The following is a 24,329-nucleotide window of genomic DNA, read 5'->3' as shown; positions in this document are numbered from 1 at the left end:
AGGTGATACCTCAGAGTTGTTTTGATTTTCATCTCTCTGATTATAAGAGATGTACAGCACTTTTTCATGTGCTTATTAATAGTTTTGATTTCTTTGGCTGAGAACTGCCTGTTCATGTCCCTTGCCCATTTGTCAATTGGAGAATGGCTTGATTTTTTGTACAATTGATTTAGTTCTTTATAAATTTGAGTAATTAAACCTTTGTCAGAGGTTTTTATGAAGATTGTTTCCCAATTTGTTGCTACCCTTCTGATTTTGGTTACATTGGTTTTGTTTGTACAAAAACTTTTTAATTTGATGTATTCCAGATTATTTATTTTGCATTTTGTAACTCTTTCTAATTCTTGCTTGGTTTTGAAGTCTTTCCCTTCCCAAAGGTCTGACATGTATACTATTCTGTGTTCGCCTAATTTTCTTATAGTTTCCTTCTTTATGTTCAAGTCATTCACCCATTTTGAATTCATCTTGGTGTAGGGTGTGAGGTGTTGATCTAAGCCTAATCTTTCCCACACTGTCCTCCAATTTTCCCAGCAGTTTTTATGAAATAGTGGATTTTTGTCCCAAAAGCTGGGATCTTTGGGTTTGTCATATACTGTCTTGCTGAGGTTGCTTGCCCCCAGTCTATTCCACTGATCCTCCTTTCTGTCTCTTAGCCAGTACCAAATTGTTTTGATGACCGCTGCTTTGTAATATAGTCTGAGATCTGGGACTGCAAGACCCCCTTCCTTTGTATTTTTTTTCATTATTTCCCTGGATATCCTTGATCTTTTATTCTTCCAAATGAACTTTGTTATGGTTTTTTCTAAATCAGTAAAAAAATTTTTTGGAAGTTCCATGGGTATGGCACTAAATAGATAGATGTGTTTGGGTAGGATGGTCATTTTTATTATATTGGCTCGTCCTACCCATGAGCAGTTAATGTTCTTCCAATTGTGCAAGTCTAGTTTTAGTTGTGTGGAAAGTGTTTTGTAGTTGTGTTCATATAGATACTGTGTTTGTCTCGGGAGATAGATTCCTAAGTATTTTATTTTGTCTAGGGTAATTTTGAATGGGATTTCTCTTTCTAGTTCTTGCTGCTGAGCTATGTTGGAATTATATAGAAATGCTGATGACTTATGTGGGTTTATTTTGTATCCTGCAACTTTGCTAAAGTTTTTGATTATTTCGATTAGCTTTTTGGTTGAATCTCTAGGATTCTTTAAGTAGACCATCATGTCATCTGCAAAGAGCGATAATTTGGTCTCCTCCTTGCCTATTTTGATGCCTTAAATTTCTTTTTCTTCTCTAATTGCCACGGCTAGTGTTTCTAATACAATGTCAAATAATAGAGGTGATAATGGGCATCCTTGTTTCACTCCTGATCTTAATGGGAATGGATTTAGTTTATCCCCATTGCAGATGATATTAGCTGATGGTTTTAGATATATACTGTTTATTACTTTTAGGAATGACCCTTCTATTCCTATGCTTTCTAGTGTTTTTAGTAGGAATGGGTGTTGTATTTTATCAAAGGCTTTTTCTGCATCTATTGAGATAATCATGTGGTTCTTGTTGGTTTGCTTGTTGATGTGGTCAATTATGTGGATAGTTTTCCTAATGTTGAACCAGCCCTGCATCCCTGGTATAAATCCTACTTGATCATGGTGGATGACCCTTCTAATCACTTGCTGGAGTCTTTTTGCTAGTATCCTATTTAAGATTTTTGCATCTATATTCATTAGGGAGATTGGTCTATAATTTTCTTTCTCTGTTTTTGGCCTGCCTGGTTTTGGAATCAGTACCATGCTTGTGTCATAAAAGGAGTTTGGTAGAACTCCCTCTTTGCTTATTATGTCAAATAGTTTGTATAGTATTGGGATTAACTGTTCTCTGAATATTTGATAGAATTCGCTGGTGAATCCATCAGGCCCTGGGGATTTTTTCTTAGGAAGTTCTTTGATGGCCTGTTGGATTTCTTTTTCTGATATGGGATTATTTAAGAAAACTATTTCTTCTTCTGTTAGTCTAGGCAATTTATATTTTTGTAAATATTCATCCATATCACCTAGGTTGGTATATTTATTGCCATATAGTTGGGCAAAGTAGTTTTTAATGATTACCTTAATTTCCTCTTCATTGGAGGTGCTGTCCCCCTTTTCATCCTTGATGCTGTTAATTTGCCTTTCTTCTTTCCTTTTTTTAATTAAATTAACCAGTACTTTGTCTATTTTGTCTGTTTTTTCAAAGTACCAGCTTCTAGTCTTGTTTATTAGCTTAATAGTTCTGTCACTTTCTATTTTATTAATTTCTCCCTTAATTTTTAGGATCTCTAGTATGGTTTTCTTCTGGGGGTTTTTAATTTGTTCATTCTCAAGTTTTTTGATTTGCATTTCCAATTCCTTGGTCTCTGTCCTCCCTAATTTGTTAATATATGCACTCAGGGATATGAATTTTCTTCTAAGTACTGCTTTGGCTGCATCCCATAAGGTTTGAAAGGATGTTTCGCCATTGTCATTTTCTTCAACGAAATTGTTAATTGTTTCTATGATTTCTTCTCTAACTATCCGATTTTGGAGTATCATGTTATTTAATTTCCAATTAATTTTTGATTTGGGTCTCCATGTACCCTTGCTGATCAATATTTTAATTGCCTTGTGATCTGAAAAGGCTGCAGTTAATATTTCTGCTTTTCTGCATTTGAGTGCCATGTTTCTATGACCTAGTGTATGATCTATTTTTGTGAATGTGCCATGTGGTGCTGAAAAGAAGGTGTATTCTTTTTTGTCCCTATTTATTTTTCTCCATATGTCTATTAACTCTAATTTTTCTAAGATTTCATTCACCTATTTTACCTCTTTCTTGTTTATTTTTTGGTTTGATTTATCTAAATTTGATAGTGGTTGGTTCAAGTCTCCCACTAATATGGTTTTACTGTCTATTTCCTCCTTCAATTCTCCTAGTTTCTCTATTAAAAATTTGGATGCTATACCATTTGGTGCATACATATTGATTAGTGATATTTCCTCATTGTCTATACTACCTTTTAGCAGAATATATTTACCTTCCCTATCCCTTTTGATCAGGTCCATTTGTACTTTGGCTTTGTCAGATATCATGATTGCAACTCCTGCCTTCTTTCTATCGGTTGAGGCCCAAAAGGTCTTACTCCAACCTTTAATTCTAACTTTGTGAGTATCAACCCGTCTCATATGTGTTTCTTGAAGACAACATATGGTAGGGTTTTGGGTTCTAATCCAATCTGCTATTTGTCTACGTTTTATGGGTGAGTTCATCCCATTCACGTTCAAAGTTGTGATTGTTATTTGTGGATTAGCTGGCATTTTGATATCTTCCCCTAGTTCTGACCTTTCTTCTTTAGCTTTCTCCTTTTGAACCAGTGATTTACTTTAGGTCAGTCCCCCTAGTCCCCTCCATTGAGATGCTTCCCTTTCTAGCCCCTCCCTTTTTATGCTCCCTTCCCCTCCCCCCTCTCCTTCCCTCCCTTTTTGTACTCCCTCCCCCCACCCCCTCCTTAATTTTCCTTTCTTTCTTGCCCTAATGGGTAAGATAGAATTCAGGATCCCACTGGATCTAGATGTTCTTCCCTCTCAGATTTGATTTCACTGAGAGTAAGGTTTAAGTAATTCCACTTCACGCTCTCTTCCTCTCCTTCTTATGAGAGTTCTTCCCCTCCCCTTCCCATGTGTATCTTTATATGGGAAAGATTATTCTCTTGATTCCCCCCCTATTTCTTGAAGTTAATCTTAGTATTATCGATGGTTCCCCCCTCCCTTTTCCTTTCTTTGCCCCCACTTTCCCCAAATATTCTTAATGCCCCAATCTTTCCCTATGCATGTTTCCTCTAACTACTCTTATGATGATACAATTTATGAGAGTTACACAAAACATTTTCCCCACATATTAATATATATAATTTGATGTAAATGTAGTCCTTATAGAAGAGAGTTTGACTTAAAGAAAAAGATAAGATTCATCTCCTTTTCCCTTTCTTTCATATTTACCTTTTCATGTTTCTCTTGCTTTCTGTGCTTGGATATCGAACTTTCCACAGAGCTCTGGTCTTTTCTTAGCAAATGCTTGGAAATCTTCTATTTTGTTGAATGCCCATACTTTCCCCTGGAAGTATATAGTCAGTTTTGCTGGGTAGTTGATTCTTGGTTGGAGACCCAGCTCTCTTGCCCTTCTAAATATCGTGTTCCATGCTTTGTGGTCTCTTAGTGTGTTAGCCGCTAAGTTGTGTGTGATCCTTATGGGAACCCCCTTATATCTGAAGCTCTTCTTCTTGGCTTCTTGTAGGATTTTCTCCTTTACTTGGAAGCTCTTGAATTTGGCAATTACGTTCCTAGGGGTTGTCTTTTGGGGATTCAGTATAGAAGGTGTTCTATGAATCCTTTCTATTTCTATTTTGCCCCTTTGCTCCAGAACATGAGGGCAATTTTCTTTTATAATCTCCTGTAGAATAATATCAAGTTTGTTGTTTACCTCTGGTTTTTCTGGGAGACCGATAATTCGGATATTTTCTCGTCTCCCTCTGTTTTCCAGGTCTGTGACCTTCTCAGTGAGATATTTTATGTTTTCTTCTAATTCATTAATTTTTTGGGTTTGCTTTATTGATTCTTGCTGTTTTATCATCTTGCTTTCTTCGAGGTGCTTAATTCTGGTCATTAGGGACTGGTTTTGCTTTTCAGCCTTGTCTGCCCTTGTATTGGATGCTTCGAGTTCTTTTTCCAATTGAGCATTCTTATCTGTCAGACAGCTGATCTCTTTCTCCCATTTTTCTTTCCAGGTTTCCATCTTTTGGATAAGTTCCAGTTAGAGATCTTCCAGAGCTTGTTGGTAGTTTCCATTTTGGGAGGCGTGTTCTGAAATTTTTTGGATTTCCTCCTCATTTTCCTCTTTTCCTTGGGTACTTCCACCATAAAAGTTTTCAATAGTCACTTTTTTCCCTTTCTTCCTGGAGGCTTGATTTTGGGCCATGTGTGCCATCCCTTTGGTGGTTTTATTCCCCTTTCCTTTTTGGTCTGGGATCTGGGTTGTATGGGCAGTTTTTCTGTGAATTTAGGTTGCTTCAGACTAGTTCTTCCCAGCCTCCGAGGTTTCTTAGAGCACTGGGTCCCTGATCACAGCCACACTGCCCAGGTGTTCAGCTCCGCCGAGATGTTCAGCCCAGCCCGCCCCAAGTACAGCTCCGCTGTTGCTGGATTCTCCAGTAAAACCGCCCTGAGACGCCTTATCCTGGCAGTCCCCAGATCCCAAGGACCCTGGAGTGCCCCCCCAGACAGAGACGCTCCCCACTCACTCGCTGTCCCGGTGAGCGCTCAGGTAGCTCACTCTGGTTTAGTGGGGGAGGTGGGGTGGGGGAAGGGCGGCTCAGTTCACTTTTCTGTGCAAGCTTTTCCTTCTTATTTTAGTGTGGAAATGGTCAAGCCTCACGTACCTTTGCCTCTGTGGGGTACTAGGGAGTCCTTTTGTTCCTCCAAAGGTGATTTTATGCTCCTTTGATGTAGTCTATTTCGTTCGGTGCCAGGGAGAGGAAGCGTGTGGCATCTAGATTGCAGCCATGATTACTCGGAAGTCCCCAATCCTCCTCCTCTTCTAGCTTTTCTTGGTGTTTGGAGGTTTTTGTACTTTGGTACTGTTTGCCATCTCTATCTGAGTGAGGAGGACAGGCTCTTAGTGTATCTGGCTGATGGTCCAAGGCTTTAGCCCCAGGCAAATTATTTGTTCTCCACAGCTGCTCTGTCTGTCCTCCCCTGCCTGCCGGCGTTTCGGGTGTTATTGCTCTCAGTTCCCTCCAGTTGCTTCTCTGCTGACTTACTTCCATACTCTGAGCCTGGCACAGCACTGTCTGCAAGGTACCTCAATGCTTTTTCCAGCCCTGAGGTTTCTGTTCTTTCAGAAGACCCTGCACTTTAAGGGGGGAGGGGTCCTGGCCTCCCTGAGTTCTGAGGGCTCCTGATGGGATTAAGTTCAGCTGGTTTGGGCTGGATGAGCCCTGAAGCAAAAAAAAAAAAAACCTCCTCTGCAGTCTGTGTTGGATGGAAGGACCCAGCCAGGGGGCTACAGGCTCCCCTTGTCTCTCTGTTTCCCTGCCGTCTGTGTTGGGCACCCCCGAGAGTGGCTCAGGTTGTTTTCAAGGTGAGTCCTTTAGAATAGTGGCTCTGAGGCCCTTTTGCTGGCCCTGAGGTTCCCGCTGCTATGGGCTCAGCGGTCTGGGTTGGGAGGGGTGGGTCCTGGGACCTTCCTTCTTCCTTCCCCTTAGATCCGAGTGATCTAGGATTCTGGCTTTTGGGGGGCATACCTTTTGATCCGAGTCCAGAAGGAGGGTTCCCTGGGTCTGTCCTGTTGTTCAGTTTGAATTTTGGTGCCCTAGGAGCATTCAGTTTGTGATCAGTAAGGAAGGGTTTTCAGAGGTCTGAACTTTTGCTGCCTCTAAGCTGCCATCTTGACCGGAAGTGGAGTTTTGATTTCTTTATCTGAAAATTGCCCACTTATCAATTGAGTAATGGCTTGATTTTTTTTTTGTACAATTGATTTAGCTCTTCATAAATTTGAGTAAATAGACCTTTGTCTGAGGTTTTTGCTATAAAGATTTTTTCTCAATTTGTTACCTCCCTTCTAATTTTTGGTTGCATTGGTTTTGTTCATATAAAACCTTTTTAATTTAATGTAATCAAAATTATTTATTTTACATTTTGTGGTTTTTTCTTACCAAGCAAGAGTTAGAAAAAAATCACAAAATGTAAATTGCTTTTCTAAATTTATTCTTTTATGTTTCAACTTCTTCAGGAATGCTTATATATCTTCTATCTGGTCTATTCCCGCCCCCTCCCCGATATATGTAATCTTACTTAGCTTTACTGGGTAATAAGTTTTTCTGAGTTGTAAGCTTATATCTTTTTGTCCTTTGGAATAGTGTATCCTATCTTCTCCATTTTATTGGTTGTTGCCAAATATTGCATAATCCTAAATAAGGCTACTTGGTCTTCTTAGACTGTAGGGGACTGTGGGGATCAAGGGGTTAAATCCCCCCAAAATGCTTTCCCCTCTTCTCCTGACATTTCTGTATAAGGTCAGAAAGAGGGTGCAGCTGCAGAGAAGGAACATAAATTTGAGAACAATGATATGAAGGCAGAGAGTAATCTCTTCTCTGGCTCCAGATACCAGGCTCTAGTCAAAATTATGTTTGTTGATTGTTTGATTCCAATAATGAGCTAAGCTCGGTTCTCATTGTAAAAGAGGTAAAATAGTGACTGTTTCTGGCTCAGGAGCAAGCAGAAGCAAAAGCCTGGTGGAAGTAGGAGAAGCACAGTGGAATAAATTTAGATTGTTAGTAGTCTGCTAGTGACAAGTCCTTTTAACTCTTCGTTAATTCCCACCCCTGTCTCTGACTTGACACACCACCCTAGGAATACACTGCAATACTTGACCTTTTTGGATGCTTGTAATATATATATATATACATAAATATATATATATATATATTTTTTTTTTACCCAGAGGCTCTGGATTTTGGCTTTACTGTTCCTGGAAAGTTTGTTTTTGGCTTTGAGAAAATGACTGGCTTTCATATTTACCCACTCATTCAATTGATCAATCAATCAATATTTATTAAATGTTTACTGTGTGCCAGGTTCTTTACTACCCAGGCAGGTGATATAAAAGTTCAAAAATGAAATATTTATTCACATGGTACCTACATTTGAATGGGAGAGGCAAGAAGTACATATAAAATATACATGCAGGAGGCATCTGAGTAGCTCAGGGGATTGAGAGCCAGGCCTAGAGATGGGAGGCCCTGGATCAAATCTGGTCTCAGACACTTCTTAGCTGTGTGACCCTGGGCAAGTCACTTGACACCTATTGCCTACCTCCTACCGCTCACTCTTTTGCCTTAGAACCATTACACAATATTGATTCAAAGATGGAAGATAAGGGTTTATTTAAAACATATATATATATACACACACACATATGTATATGTATATATGTATATATATACATATGCAGTATAATCATAAAGCTTAATACAAATATATGAAAAGTAGGTAAATTCAAGGTAGCTTGGGAAGGAGGGTAAGCACTAGTGGTTGGAGGAATCAGAAAAGGCTTTATGTAAAAGATGGTATTTGAGGAGCAGCAAGGAGGATACTTTCTAGCTGTGTGATCCTGGGCAAATCATTTAATTCCAGTTGTCTAGTCCTTACTGTTGTCCTGCCTTGGAACTCATACTTAGAATTGATTCTAAGACAGAAAGTAAGGATTAAAAAAAAATTGTGCTTGAGCTGTGACTTAAAGGAAGAGTGAGACTCAGTGGGGTAGAGGGAGTGAATTCCAGGTATGTGACATGACCCATGCAAAGGCAAGGAGGCAGGAGATGGAGTGCCATGTAAGAGTAACAGAGAAGCTAGTTTGGACAGACCTCATGGTATGGGAGGGGAAGTAATGCCCAATGAAGTTTGGAAGATTGATTAGGAGAAGAGTGTGCCAGACTCTAAAAGTTAAATAGAAAAGTATATATTTTATCTTAGAGAAATTAGGACTCCACAGAAGTTGAGTGAGATGGGAAATAACATCAGTAATTTAAGGAAAATTATTTTCGTAGCAGTGTTTACTTGGGTATCAGTATACTGCAGCTATCATATTATATCATATCATATCATAATTTGTATAATGGGTCTAAACACTTTTAATTTATGATTTCTTGAATTAGGATATCCAGTATCTTATTTTTGGTCAGATAATCAAATGATATTTATATATATTTTTTCCTCTTTGGCCTCTTTTATAGGTCATTAAAAAAACAACAACAATCCTTACCTTCTACCTTAGAATTAATATTAAGTACAGGGGTTAATGTGAAGCTATTGGGGTTAAGTGAGTTGTCCTGGCTCACACAACTAGGAAGTGTGTGAAGGCGGATTTGAGGACTTCCTGTTTATAGGCCTGGCTCTCAATCCACTGAGCCACCTAGGTGCCCCAAGTCATTTGTTTTTGATGCCTGATATCTTATATTTTCTTCTCCCCTCCTCCCCTCCAGATTTTTTAGACTCTATTTTAATATTTCTTCTTGTCTCATGGAGTCATTACAACTTTGTTTTCCCCATTATAATTTCCAAGGAGTGTACTACTTGGGTAAGGTTTATGCCTTCTGTATTAAATTTCTTAATTACCCTTCTAAGTCATGACTCTAGAGCTCTCATTTCTTTTCTAATCTCTATCTCATTTAATTTATAACATAATTTTTAAAACTCTTCACTTTTTCACCCAGGAATTCTAGTGGACTTTGTGGTGAGTAGACAGTTGTTGGCCCTAAGCCTTTGTAAGTTAGCTGAAAGGCTCTTTAGGTTCTGAATTGTGGGCTCCCTATTTGTTTATCCTCTTTGTCCTTGTTATTCAGCTGTAGGATTCAACTGTAAGATTATCTACAATCCTGCTCTGCAGGTTCTAACCTTCATCCGTGCTGGATCTGTGACCTCTCACTCTTCTTCCTGTTCTTCACCCTGAACATGGCCACAGGGTTCAGGCCCTTTGCCACAAACTACATATTGTTTAAAATTATATATGTGTGCTAATACAAACATCCTCTGTTTTTGAGTTCCCACTGGATTTGTTTTACTTGAATACTTTTTTTCTTGGTCTTGTGGCTGTTATTTTTTAATGTAATTATTGCATGTGTTATTCTTATTCTCTTTTCATCTTTCATATGTTTCCCTGATTTTCTTTATATTTTCAATATTTGTCATTTTAAACATAATACAATTTGAATTACATTCAAATATAATCTATTCAGCTATTTCTTCCAATCATTGCATTTCTGTTAGTTCCAGTTATTTTGTCATTACAAAACAAAGCTTCCATGAATATTTTCATACAGATATAGCTTTTTAGCCTCTCAATAATGCCTGGTCTGATCCTAGTAATGTGATTCCTAAGCGTATGAGTATAAACAGCTTTATATATTTATATATTTATAGTTCTTAATGTATATCTCTATCTTGTTTTCTTTTTTAAAAATATAAATAAATAATATATTTTTATATAAATAATATATATTATCAAAATAAATAAATAAATAAAAATTAATTAAAAATAAATAAAAATTAAAAATTAAAAAAAAATACTGTGTATTGGCTCCAAGGCAGAAGAGTGGTAAGGGCTAGGCAATGGGGGTCAAGTGACTTGCCCAGGGTCACACAGCTGGGAAGTGTCTGAGGCCAGATTTGAACCTAGGACCTCCCATCTCTAGGCCTGGCTTTCAATCCACTGAGCCACCCAGCTGCCCCCTTCTATCTTGTTTAAAAAAAAAAAATCACAGCTTCTTTAGCAATGTAATATTAGGCTTGTTTTTCATTGTTCCTATAAGCACTTAATTTGATCAATTTAATCCATCTGGTTCTCAGTTAATACAAATTACCACAACTAGATTAACTAGATTGGACCTAAGGCAGCAGACACTATTTTCCAGTACCATATTCTTTTCAAAAACAAATCTTTCCAGTCTGGTTATATCCAGTGGAACTTTTCAGTTGTGGGATATCCAGATATCTATCATATTTAACTTATCTAAGGTTCTATTTATCTCCTTAACTTCTTTCTTATTTATTTTTGGTCAGATTTATCTAATTCTAAGAGGGGAATATTGAAATCCCCTACTATTATTTTATTATCTATTTCCACCTATAAGATTATCTTCAATTCTGCTCAGTGGCATTTGGTTTTTCCTTTGAAAATCTAGATGCCATAATACTTGGTGCATATAGGTCCAATATTGATAATCCTTCATTATTTATACTACTACCCTCCCCTCAATATATTTGCCCTTTTCATCCTCTCTAATTATGTTAATTTTATCCCCAATACTATCATAGATCATGAATACTACCCCTGCCTTCTCTGGATCAGCTAAAGCATAGTCTATTCTGCTATATCTCCTTACTTTCACTCTATGTGTGACTCATTTTCAGTGTGTTTCTTGTAAATAACACATTGTCAGGCCTTGGTTTTTTACCCTTTCTGCTATACATTTTCTTCTCATGGGGGAATTTACTCCATTTACACTCAATGTCATAGCTACTAACTGTGCATTTCCATCTACTCCATTCCTCCTCACTTTTTTGTCCTCCTCTTCCTTTCTTTCTGCTGTATCCCTCCTTGGATGTCTGATTTCCCTTAACCAATGCTTCTTCAATTCAAAACCCTGTCCAAAAAACTTTCCCTTAATGACTTTTTCCTTGCCTTACTAATTTGAAATTGGCCCACACCTTTCAAAAACCATCCCTTGTCCCTTCCCCTTCCCGTTTAATTCTATGCACCATTCCAAAAATCTTACATATCCCCAACCATGCGGTCTTATTTCTTGATATGAATTTGATTCTAAAAATCTCTCCCCTATCTTGTCCTAAGAGTCCCTCCCTATCCCCACCTACATCTTGATATGTACTCCCCTCTAGGTATGCATCTTTTTTTCACCCTCTTGCCCTCCTTTCTTTTAATCCACCCTTCCTTCTCTTATTCCCTCAGTTATCCCATCCCCTCTCCCTCCTGTTTCTCTATATGTTAAGAAGATTTTTACCTTTCCAATTGTGTATGTTGTTCTCTCTTTATCCCAGGTCTGATGAGAATAGGGATCTAGTACTACCAGCCCTCTTTCCACTCTTCTCCTTCTCAGTGTAAGTTCTTCCATTCATTCTTTCTACATATGAAATAATCATTCCACCCTACCTCCTTTCTTCTCCACTCTAGGCTCATTCCATTATATTCACCTCAATCTTGTCTTCCATCTATACACACTCCTTCAAAAATACCCAGGCAATGATGCCACTCCCAGGAGCCAAATATTACATTTTCCCATAAAAATTAAATAATTTGACCTTTTTGGTTGTTTATGTCTTTCATTACCTTTGTATGTACGTAGATCAAATTTTCTACTGAGTTCTGGCTTTCCTCTCAGGAATAGCTGAAATTATTTTAGTTCATTAAATATCCCCTTTTTATCTTTTATAATTATGCTTATCTTTGCTGGATGTTATTTTTGGTGGCAGTCCTAGTTCTTTTGCTCTATGAAATACCATATTCCATGTCCTGTATTCTTTTAATGTTGTAGCTGCTAGGTCTTTATTATTCCAACTGTAGTTAACACAGCATTTAAATTGTTGGGGTTTTTTTCTTGTTACATATAATATCTCCTTAACTTGGGAGCTACAAAACTTTAGCAATGATGTTACTTTGCATTTTCATCTTTGGGTCTCTTTGAGGTGGTAATCATTGGATTCTTTCAATTTCTATTTTACCCTCTGATTTTAGAATTTCTTGGCAGTTTGCTTCCTAGGTGATTTCTTGGAACACGGTGTCTAAACTGTTTCATTTATTTATTTGTTCATTCATTCATTCATTCATTCATTCATTCATTCATTTATATATTTATTTATTTATTTTTGGATCATATCTTTCCAGGAGAACAATTATTTTCCAGGTCAATTGTTTTTGTGAGATGTTTCATCTTATCTTCTATTACTTCAATCTTTTGATTTTGTGTTATTATTTCTTCTTGTCTTAGGAAATTGTTAGCTTCTCTTTTTTCAATTATAGTCTTAATAAATTATTTTCTTCCATGAGTTTCTGAACCTGTTTTTCCATTTGAGTGATATTTCTTTCATAATTTTCTTGATTTTCTTGCATTCCTCTTTTTTTCCTCTGATTTTTCCTCAACTTCATTCATTTTAATGTCCTATTAAAGCTCTTTCAAAAGCTCTTTTTAAGTTTTTGGCCTTTATTGTATTTCTTAAGTGGGTATTTTTACTTCATTGTCCTCTGAGTTTGAACTGAGTTTTTTTGTGTCTCCATGATAGCTATCAACATTTGGTTCTTCCTTCTTTGCATGTTCATTTAAAAAAAATTAGCGACCAAGTCATTAGACTTAATTATTGGCTTTTTGTTGGAGTCCCACAGTTCCTAAGGCATTGGGGTATGTTACCTCAGGTTTCAGGATTTCCCCCCCAAGTGTCCTATTTAGTTATTCTGGTTTTTAAGAGTATAGGGTTTGATATAATCCAGACCCCAACTCAAGTCCCAGCCTGTGATTGACCTCATGTGTTCCAACTAGAGATCAAGGACAGTTTCAGCACTGTAACTACAAGAATCCAGTGAACTCCACACTCCTGGGAATTACCACAGCTGATGGGGCCCCAGGCCTTCAGCAACCACATTCACCAGTGTCCACTCCTTCCTCCTTCTTCTTCTCCTACTGCTGTAGCCTAGGATAGAAAAAGTCTGCATTCCTTGGATCTCTAAAGTCCCTCATTTGTTAGGAGCCAGGCTTACATTCCTACTCCCAGGTCCTGGAACCAAAATATTCTGTAGTGTATATGTTCTCCAGAGCTCAGACTGCAACAGACACAGCTTCTCCCAAGGTCCTATGTTTGTGGATTCCATTGGTATCTTCAGGGATACAAGCTTTGGGGCTGGTCCTGCCCTGAAGGGTTCCCTTGTTTATTTTACTCTACATCCTTTGTTCCTGCCTCCCCACCCCCACCCCCAGGCTTTCAGCATTAGGACTTAGTCAAAAACCTTCCCTAATGGTCCCTGTTCAGCTTCATGTCTAACTCCTGTCTGCTTTTGCCACTTTTAGCATTAATTGTGTGGAATTATTTTTGGTTGTTTGAGTAATAAGAGAGTGAGGAAGCTTCATGCTTTATTCCACCATCTTTCCACAATGTATCTCTCAGTACGGTCCCCTGTACTTTCCTCTTGGATTTTCAAACCATCATTTGATCTGGTTCTTTTTTTGATCTTTGTTGAATTAGTTGTGGGAGAGAGCTGGGCACTTGTATTTCCCCTCATTTTGTCAACTTTGCCAGGCTCTCCCACATTTCCCACAAGAGCTCTCTGTAGTGCTGCTCCTGAACTCACAATTATTTTTATCAGATAATAAAATATTGTAGAAGGAACACTCAATGATATTGAAAAAAACCTCAGTTTGTGTTCTGGCTTTATCATTTACAAGCTGTGATACCTTAGATAGGTCACTTAACTTTTATTGGGTGCAGTTACTTCATATGTAAAGTGAGGATAACTGAAATAATTTCCTTACGGAATTGTTGTAAAAACTTGAACAAGTTAATTTTATGTAAAACATTTCAATACCAGAATATTATCTAAATTACACAATGAACTATTTTTCACAAAATAATGATAGTGTATAAATCAATTACCTACAATCTCAATAATCTAAATTCTTAAGAAACACATTGTTCAATTATTTTGGCTGTGTCCAACTCTTTGTGACCCCATTTAAGGTGTTCTTGAAAAAGCTATTGAAGTGGTTTGTCATTTCCTTCTCTAGCTCATGTTACAGATGAGGAAACTGAGACAAACAGGGTTAAGTGGTTTGCCCAGGATTACACAGCCAGTAAATGTCTAGGTTTCCTTGACTATAGACCTCATGCTCTATCTACTGTGCCATCTAATTGTCCTATATATACATAAAACTTTTTTATATAAGAAAGAAATTTTGGTTAGTAGTTCTAACTTCTTTCCCCTAACCAAACCTTTTCAAGGTGAACCAAAAGTCCTCAGGACCACAGACCAAAAATTGTTAAATGTTTATACTTTAGCATATCTGGTGAAATATAGCATCACTCCATTGATCTGGTCCTTACCCATTTGGGTCTAAACCATTTTATATAGAATTTGGAAATCACCTACTCTTTTGTCTTGGCCTCACTCACCTGTCCACCCTGTTCAGTTTTCCTACAGTACTTCCCACACCCTTGATCCTTGTCTTTTGATCCACTTATCACTAACATAGATGTGTATGAATCTGTTCACTATTGCCACAAGTATACACCAGCCCCATCAATGTTGTCCTGATTTACTGGTAACAATACAAACATGCACCTACTATCCCAAGAATGCCTATTATTCTGCTTGAAGTGGTCATCTTATTAAAATTTATACTACCCAAAGTTATAATATAGGTAACATATGGTAATTTGATCTAGAACAATGGAAATATACATAGTGAATCTGAATAATGCAGCCACTTCACAGCACTCACTATTTGCACTTACTAGGTCCTTGCTATTCTCTACTATTCTCATTCACCTTCATTACTTCTGCTCAATTCCAACATCATATACAGTAGAATAGAGCAGTAATCAGTGACACTAAAGTACTGCTGATATGGTGGCAGTCATGGTCAGTGTACAAAACAAGTGTAGAACAACATAGACAAGACAACTAGATCACCGAGGTTTTCACTTTTACTTCTAGTTCCAAACAATTAATAAAATATTTCATTGAAAAAACAACTGACCTGGAAATAGATCTAAGAGAGACAATTTAAGAAATATTAGACTACCTAAAATTCATGATAAAAAAAAACAGCCTAGACATCATATAACAAGAAATTATCCGATAAAATTATCCTGATATTGCCTGATGAAAGTAAAATAGAAGTTGAAAAGATCTACAGATCACCTCCTAAAATAAATACCCAAATGACAACTCGGTGGAACATTATAGCTAAATTTAAGGGCCTCCAAGCCAAACAGAAAAGATTGCAAACAGCTACAAAGACAAAACTCAAATATTATAAACCTACAGTTATGATTACACAGCACTTAGCAACCTACACATTTAAGGATTAGAAATTTTGGAATTTGATATTCCAGAAGGCAAAAGAACTAGATTTACAACAGTCATCTACTCAGCAAAACTAAGTATATTTTTTCAAGGTAAAAAATGGTTATTTAATAAAATAGAAGATTTCCAAGAATTCCTGATGAAAAGATCAGACCTAAACAGAAAAATTGATGTCCTAATACAAGTCTCAAGAGAATCATACAAAGATATATAAAAAAGAAAAAAAAATTAAGGGATTCAATAAGGTCAAATTGTCTATATTCCCATGTGGAAATATATTTATAATTACTTTTGTTTTAAACCCTTACCTTCTGTCTTAGAATTAATATTGTGGGGGCAGCTGGGTGGCTCAGTGGATTGAGAGCCAGGCCTAGAGACGGGAGGTCCTAGGTTCAAAACTGGCCTCAAACACTTCCCAGTGTTGACACACTATTGACTCCAAGACGGAAGGTAAGGGTTTAAAAAAAAAAAGAATTAATACTGTGTATTGGTTCCAAGGCAGACGTGCAGTAAGGGCAAGGCAATGGGGGTTAAGTGACTTGCCCAGGGTCACACAGCTAGGAAGTATTTGAGGCCAGATTTGAACCCAGGACCTCCTGAATCTCCAGGCCTGGTGCTTTATACACTCAGCTACCTAGCTGTCCCTGATATTTATAATTCTTAAAATTTTTACCAATATTGGAGCAGTTAAGGAGTATACATAGACAGAGGATATGGGAGTAAGCTGATTAGGATGATATGATATGTGAAAAAGAGAATTGTACTGAGAGAAAAGGGAAGGGAGAGAGGGCCTGGGGTAATTATTTTACCTAAAGAAATATAAAAAACTATTGCAGTGGAGGGAAGGATGAAGGTAGTAATGAGCAATATTTAAATCTTACTTTCATTGGAATTGGTTTAGAGAGGGAATAACAAGCATACTCATTTGGATATAGAATCTTATACTTTATCCTACAGAGAAGAAGAAAGGAATATGAAAGGTGGGATAATAGAAGGGAGGGGGAAGTAATATGTTGCTTTAAAAAAACACATTTGAGGCAGGGAAACACACACAGAGTAAAAGTAAGGGGCTAGAGCAGAATTTATTGTGCTGAAGTAAAAAAAGCAGAAGTAGAAATCATGATCTCAGACAATGCTAAAGCAAAAATTAATTTAATTAAAAGAGATATGGAAAGAAGTTACATCTTGATAAAAGGTACTACAGACAATGAAGTAATATCCATACTTAATACATATATTCCAAATGGCATAATCTCCAAAATTTATTAAAGGAGAAATTAAATGAGCTTCTGAAGGAAGTAGTAAACTAGTGGGGGACTTCAACTTCCCCCTTTTAGATCTAGATAAACCAAACCAAAAAATAAACAAGAAAAGAAGTGAAGGAAGTGAATAAAATTGTAGAAAAGTTAGATTTAACTGATTTTTGGAGAAAAATGAATGGGGATAAAAAGGAACATACCTTCTTTTCAGTAGTACATGGTACCTACACAAAAATTGATCATATATTAGGGTATAAAAAATTCATAACCAAATGCAGAAAAGCAGAAATAATAAATGCATTCTTTTCATATCATAATGTAATAAAATTTAATATCAATAAGGGTTCATGAAAATACAAATGAAAAATTAAATGGAAACTAAATAATCTAGTTGTAAAAAAACGGGAGATAATATATCAAAATTTATGGGATACAGCCAAAGCAGCACTTGGGAAAAATCTATATCTCTAAATGCTTACATTGACAAAATAGAGAAAAAGAAGACCAATGAATTGGGCAAGCAACTAAAAAAATGAGAAAAAGAACAAATTAAAAGTCCCCAACTAAAGACTAATTAGAAATTCTAAAAATCAAAGGTGAAATTAATAAAATTGAAAGTAAAAGAACTATTGAACTAATAAATAAGACTAGGAGTTGGTTTTGCAAAAAAAATAAAATAAAATAAGATAGAGCATTGGTTAATTTGTTTAAAAAAAGGAAGAAGAAAATCAAATCATCTGTATCAAAAATGAAAAGGGTAAATTTACCACCAATGAAGAAATTAAAGCAATAATTAAGAGCTATTTTCTTTGACAATCTAGGTGAAATGGATGAATATTCACAAACATATAAATTATGCAGATTAACAAAAGAGGAAAATAGGCAAGAGAAGGAATCCTACTAAATTATTTTTGGTACTGTTACCCAGAGTAAGAAAATCATAAATCAATTTCATTAATGAATATAGATGCAAAAATTTTAAATAAAATACTATCAAGGAGACTCTAGCAATACATCACAAGGATCATCCACTATAATTAAGAGTGATTTATACCAGGAAAGCAGGCCTAGTTTAATATTAGGCAAACTATCAGCCTATTTGACCACATCAATAACCAGACCAAAAGAAATGACATTCCTTCATCAAAATACAATACTCATTCCTACTAAAAACACTATCAAGTATAGGAATAAATGGACCTTTTCTTAAAATGATAAGTGGTATCTATCTAAAACCATTAGCAAGTATCATCTGCAATGGGGAAAAGTTAGAAGCCTTCCCAATAAGATCAGGGGTAAAGTAAGGAAGTCATCACCACTATTATTGAATATTGTACTAGAAATGCAATAGTAACAACTGCTTTAGTAATAAGAAAAGAAAAAGAAATTGAAGGAATTAAAGTAGGCAATGAAAAAACTAGACTATCACTTTGCAGATATGATGATATACTTTGAGAATCCTAGAGAATCAATGAAAAATTTAGTTGAAATAATTAACTTTAGCAAAGTTGCAGGATACAAAATAAACCCATATAAATCATCAGCATTTCTATTTATTAACAACAATTTTCAGCAGTAAGAGATAGAAAGAGAAATTCCATTTAAAATTACTCTAGCCAATATAAAATATCTGAGGATTTACCTGCCAAGACAGAATTATATGAACACAATTGTAAAACAGTTTTCACACAAATAAAGTCAGATCTAAACAACTGGAAAATGTTATTTATGGGTAGGTGGAGCTTATATAATAAAAATGAAACTTTATGAAGGGAATTAATGAAAAAATGTGAAGAATGGTGGCATAGCAGTATCGGATTTCGAATTGTACTGTATAGTAATAATCATCAAAGCAATCTGGTATTGGCTAAGAAATAAAATGATGAATCAATGGAATAGATTAGATACACAATCTACAGGGATAAATGACCTTAGCAACTAGTGCTTGATAAACCCAAAGACCCCAGCTTTTGGGATAAGAACTCACTATTTAATAAAAGCTGCCAGGAAAACTGGAAAAAAAGTATGGCAGAAACTAGGTATAGACTATCTCACACCCTATACCAAGATATCATCAAAATGGGTATATGATCTAGATATAAAGAGTGAAGCCATAAGTAAATTAGGGGAGCAAAGAATAGTTTATCTGGCTGATCTAAGGAGAAGGGAAGAAATTATGACCAAACAAGAGATAGAGAGCATTATAAGACGTAAAATGAATTACTTTTGATTATATTAAATTTAAAAGCTTTTCTACAAACCAAACCAATGTAACCAAGATTAGAAGGGAAACGACAAACTGGGAAAAATTTTTCATAACAAATTTATCTGATAAAGGTCTCATTTCTCAAATTTACAGAGAACTAAGTCAAATTTATAAGAATGCAATTAATTCTCCAATTGGCAAATGGTTAAAGGATATGAACAAGCAATTTTTAGATGAAGAAAATCATCACATGAAAATATGTTCTAATTTACTTTTGATTTGAGAAATGGAAATTAAAATAACTCAGAAGTACCACTTATCAGATTGACCAATATGACAGTAAAAGAAAGTGATAAATATCACTTTCAAACCATTTTGGAGGGCAATTTTGAACAACGCCCAAAGGGCAGTAAAATTTGTATATACTTTTTGTATGTACTACTGGGTCTATATCCCAAAGAGATCATAAAAAATGAGAAAAAAATCTTGTACAGAATATTTATAGCTTGTATAGAAATATTTTTAGTTGCTCTTTTTGTGGTAGCAAAGAATTGGAAAGTGAGGGGATGTCCATTAACTGAGGAATGGCTGAACAAATTTTGGCATATGTTGGTGGTGGAATACTATTGTGCTATAAGAAATGATAAGTAGCCTGATTCCAGAAAAAGCTGGAAAGATCTACATGAATTGATGCAAAGTATAATAAACAGAACTGGGAGAGCATTGTACACAATAATGTGGAATGATGTAGTATGAAAGACTTAGCTACTCTCAGCAATAAAATGATCTGGGACAATTCTGTAGGGCTTCTGGCAAAGAATGCTATCTACTTCCAGAGAAAGAACTGTTGGAGTCGAGATGCAGATCAAAGTGCACTATCTTTCACTTTAGTTTATTTATGGTCTTATTTTGGAATTTTGGTTTTATATGAGTATTCTCTTACAACAATGATCAATATGGAAATATATTTTGCATGATAATACATGTGTAAGCCAGATCAAATTGCTTATCATTTCTGGGAGGATGACAATTCGGATCTCATAATTTTGGGAAACACTGAAAATTATTATTATAAGTGATTGGGGAAAGAAAATATCTTTGAATAATAAAAAAAGAAGTGATATTTACCAAAAGGTTTCAGCAAAAGCCCAGGATAAGGCACCAGCAATAGGCTGCTGGCACCATCAGTATTGTTGCAAAGACGCTCAGAGATATTAATTCAAGGGTCACCATATCTATGGGATACTCCCAGAACCAACAAGTATCACTCCTGAATCCAAGGCCTCAAGAGCTAGTCAGAGCAAAAGATCTTTTCCCTAGGTGTGCTTCCCTTCTCAGATTTTACAAGCTTCATACTTTTCTGAGAGTAAGGAAGCCAGCACTGAAACCTTACAGTACAATTGACAGCTTGAAATAGCAACAGTATTGTCAGTCAACTTTCCATGAGTTCCTGACAGCCAATCAACACCTGTGTTTCTCTATAGTGACAACACCTGTGTCACTGACAATGCCTGGTTTAAATAAATAGAAATGTTTAACTTACAGCCAGGAACTAAAGACCCAGAGTAATAGTCGGCCATCCAAACTTGTCAAATGAACTAAGCACAGGATCATGCAGTTCAAATATCAGTCACTTTTTCAACTCATGCACAGTTTTTGTGTCTCCATCCTGACCCCTTTCATTTCTCCTGCCTCCATCTTTCTGTCTTAATCTGTAGTCCTACCATATATCTCTCCTTTTCTTTTCAAGTTGTGTTCTTGAGGCAGCTTTGCTCACATACTTCAAACCCAACTACTGCTTATCTACCATTTGTATGCTAGGATGCCAGTTTGGATATTGTCTCCACCAGAAGGATGGTCTGTGTGAGAAGAGAGAAAAAAGTCAAAGGACAAAAAGTCCAGTGCAAATGCCTGATTGCATCTCTAGTGTAAGGGCATAAACTACTTATGCTATTCAGGCTAGATAGAATCTCACTGATATAGAGATAGGTGCTCACCTTTCATTGTCCACATTACAGTACATAACCTTCTTATGGAGAAACAACTACTGTTTACAACTCAGTTAAAGATCTCTGTTTTAAACAATGCACATTAATATTCTTGTTTATGCAGCAACACTAGAGAGAACTGTAGAACAGAAGGACCTTCCTTGCTCTTTGAACCTCATTTCCCATTTGCTAATGTTCAGGTAACACAATGGAGGTGCAGGACTATGATTTTAAAAACGACAAAAAAATTTATAAACAGAAGTAACATGTTGGCAGAAAGAACAATAGAATTGTGATTTGAATCTCAGGTCTACTCCTTATTCCCTGTCATGTTGTGCAAATCACTTAAAACTTTCAGGGCCTCAGGTTTCTCTTTTATAAAATGAGGAGTTGAACTAGATGATTTCTTCTAGTTCTAAATTCTATAATTCTATAAATAAGGGGAAAGTATTACATTTGTTTCTGTAATAACCTCAAGTACAACAATAGTATCACCACCACCACCCAACCACCATCATCATCAAACTTTACTGAATGCCTACTCTGTATATATAGATCACTATTTTTTCTTACCTGGAAGGGAGTCATCTTGAGAGGTGAAGCCAGAAGGACTAGATCCCAAATCTAACATCTTCCATATATCCTGGAGGGAGCTGCCAACCTGAGATGATGATCTTTGAGTAAGTTGCCTATTTTCCTCATGTAGTTCTTGGGCTTCAGTTGGTTCTGGAGACCTGTTTTCTTTCTCCTGAGCCAATTTGTTAATCCTTGTGGGAGTGTTGAGCTGGATCTGTGAAAGTCAGAAAAGCTCTAATGATCCCTAAAGAATTTCAGAAAGTCACAGATCCAAGGAACCTCTTGATAATAGAGAAGGAAAATAGAAAAGAGGGAAAAACTAGAGATTTTGGTAGGTGAATAAGGCTGATGATGACAGGCATTTTTCCAGGATAGTGCCCTGAATATGTACCAATACTTCAAGAATCTGTGATTTCATCTTTATTTCTTCCATCCTTCCATCCCCATTAGTTTCTGGAGTTAAAAGCATCAGTTACTTAGTTGTCAGCCACTTAATGATAAGATCCTATAAATGTTTCTTAGATGACATACATACAATTACTAGACTGGAAGTTTTTCCAGGTTAGTAAGACTGTTTGACCAACGCAAGAACTTTATCAGCATAGTTTTCAAAACTCTATGGTCATTTCTATACCATGACATGGAATTCCAATATAGAGTTTCGTACATAGTAGTTACTTAAAAGTTTAAATTAATTGAATGGCAAACTCTGTGAGGAGCATTTGGGCATTAGGAGAGGTTAAATCAGAGAGTTCCCAAGTCTTAAACCCAATATATTATTTAGATATGATATTTTTTTGGAGAGAATGGGAAGATCTAGGATGATCTTTCTATCTGAATAAACATGGGGAAAAGGAGAAAGACTGCTAATTAAAAGTAAATAAATAGTAATTTTATATGTGCGTTTGTGTGTGTGCATTTCTACCAATGATTTCAACTTCTAGTATAGAAATTACCTACACCAATGCAGATGGATAATTCTTCTGTGATTTAGAAAATTTGGATAAATCAACTTCTAACTGTTTTAGTTGGAGAAATGTCCAATTACCCTTTCCTAATCACAAAGTCCTCACTGCAGCATGTTCTTCAGGGAATAGCTACTTCTATTTAACTCAGTTATATAGTGAGCACTTATTTCCCTGAGATTCTATCTGCTACAGATGAAGTACATACTGATCATTAATTAAATCCATCTTTGACCACACGATAAGACTTTATTGAGTAGAATACATCTGTGACTAGGATTTGAAGACACTTGAACAAATTCAATTTTCATATGTGTTAAGCACCTATGTATGGCAGGTATTGTGGCCATGGTTTACTTAGATTATGCCATTTTCTTGTTTCCAGCCTAATGAAATAACTTAAAGAAAGTTGCTCTTTGTGGATTGAGATCTTCATGTAGTATTTACCTCAATAATCAAGTTGAACAGGAGCATTTTTCAAATTCATATACAATGAATTAGTATTTCAAGACCCACAAATACAGGAAACTCTGGAAAAGATACCAGGTGAAGCAGTTTAATGGTGGGTCTAAGCTATCAAGGGCTGAGAGAAGAATTAGGTCTGGAAACTAGGTCCAGAGTTAAGATAACTTTCTTACCTCTAAGAATTGGCTCAATTTGTTTGAATCATACAAAATGGTGACTACTCTGATCTGTCACGGCACACCCCCCCAAAAGCACAATTTAAAATGCTTTTAAAACATTCCCCCCAATTACATGTAAAAACAATTTTTAATCTTCAGTTTTTTTAAAATTTGAGCCAAATTTTCCCTCTCCCTCTTCCCCAAGGCAGCAAGCAATCTGATATAGATTTTACAAGTGCAATTAAAATGCTTCTTTATCCTGTGGGGTGTAAACCTTAAAATTTCTTAGAGTTATGAATGTTAGAAATTTCACCATTGGGAAATTTCATACTTGGAAAAAATTTCCTACTGATAGTAAGAACTCTATTGGAATGTGAAAACCCTTGGCATGGGAGGGTCCTTCTCCTCCCTACTTAAGACTACTTTAGGACAGAAACCTTTTGCTAAACAATGGAAAGGGCTTTGACCTATGCTTAAGCATAGAACAGGAAGTTCTTTGAGTCATGATTGATTTTAAAATTGATACAATAGAGATACTTGGAATGACAGAACCAGGTCTTGGAACTTACAATCTCCACCCTACTCAGTCTAACAGGATTTAGAAAGGGCTGCAGCAAAGGCCAAGATTTAATTATTTGAGAATATGACCTTCAACAGACATGTGCAAAGCCACAGACCTCTGGGCGGTCCTGGGTTAAACTAGAGCCACCATTGGCACAGGGGAGACATGGACAGTGATTGGTAGATGTGAGAACTGAGGGGTGGGAACTTAGATGGTTTCCTTAAAGATAGTGGGGTCTGAGGAGAGAGGAGAGTTTTTTGCTCTGAGAGGTTTGGCTGGAAGGAGGTTTTGCTCTGAGCGAGGTGGCTCTGAATGAGGACTGAGGAGGTTGCTCTGTTGGAGGACCAGGAGAGAAGGCTGGCTCTGAAGGAGGAGAATTCTCTGGAAACATTTCTTGAAAGGAGGCTCTCTTGAAGGTGGAGCCTGAGGTTGGCATGAGAAGCCTTACCTAGAGAGATCTTGGGTGAGTGATAAAACCAACTGACTGATTTATTCATTCTTATTC

The 24,329-nt window shown here is 36.4% G+C and overlaps 1 protein-coding gene across 13 annotated transcripts in view; it reads right to left on the bottom strand.

Annotated features, from left to right (window-relative positions):
* Positions 1–24,329, bottom strand: part of CCDC57 (coiled-coil domain containing 57) — a 323,421-nt gene that overhangs the window by 65,004 nt on the left and 234,088 nt on the right. For all 13 annotated transcript variants that reach the window (XM_007482813.3, XM_056817294.1, XM_056817295.1 and 10 more), the window contains one exon: positions 21,672–21,888. In XM_007482813.3, coding sequence (XP_007482875.1) covers positions 21,672–21,888 — 217 coding nt within the window. The remainder of the gene's footprint in view (positions 1–21,671; positions 21,889–24,329) is intronic.

This window comes from Monodelphis domestica, chromosome 2 (genome assembly GCF_027887165.1).
Source record: "Monodelphis domestica isolate mMonDom1 chromosome 2, mMonDom1.pri, whole genome shotgun sequence".
NCBI classification, from domain to species: domain Eukaryota; kingdom Metazoa; phylum Chordata; class Mammalia; order Didelphimorphia; family Didelphidae; genus Monodelphis; species Monodelphis domestica.
Note: the sequence above shows the minus strand (reverse complement) of the source record. Positions and strands in the feature narration are given on the sequence as shown.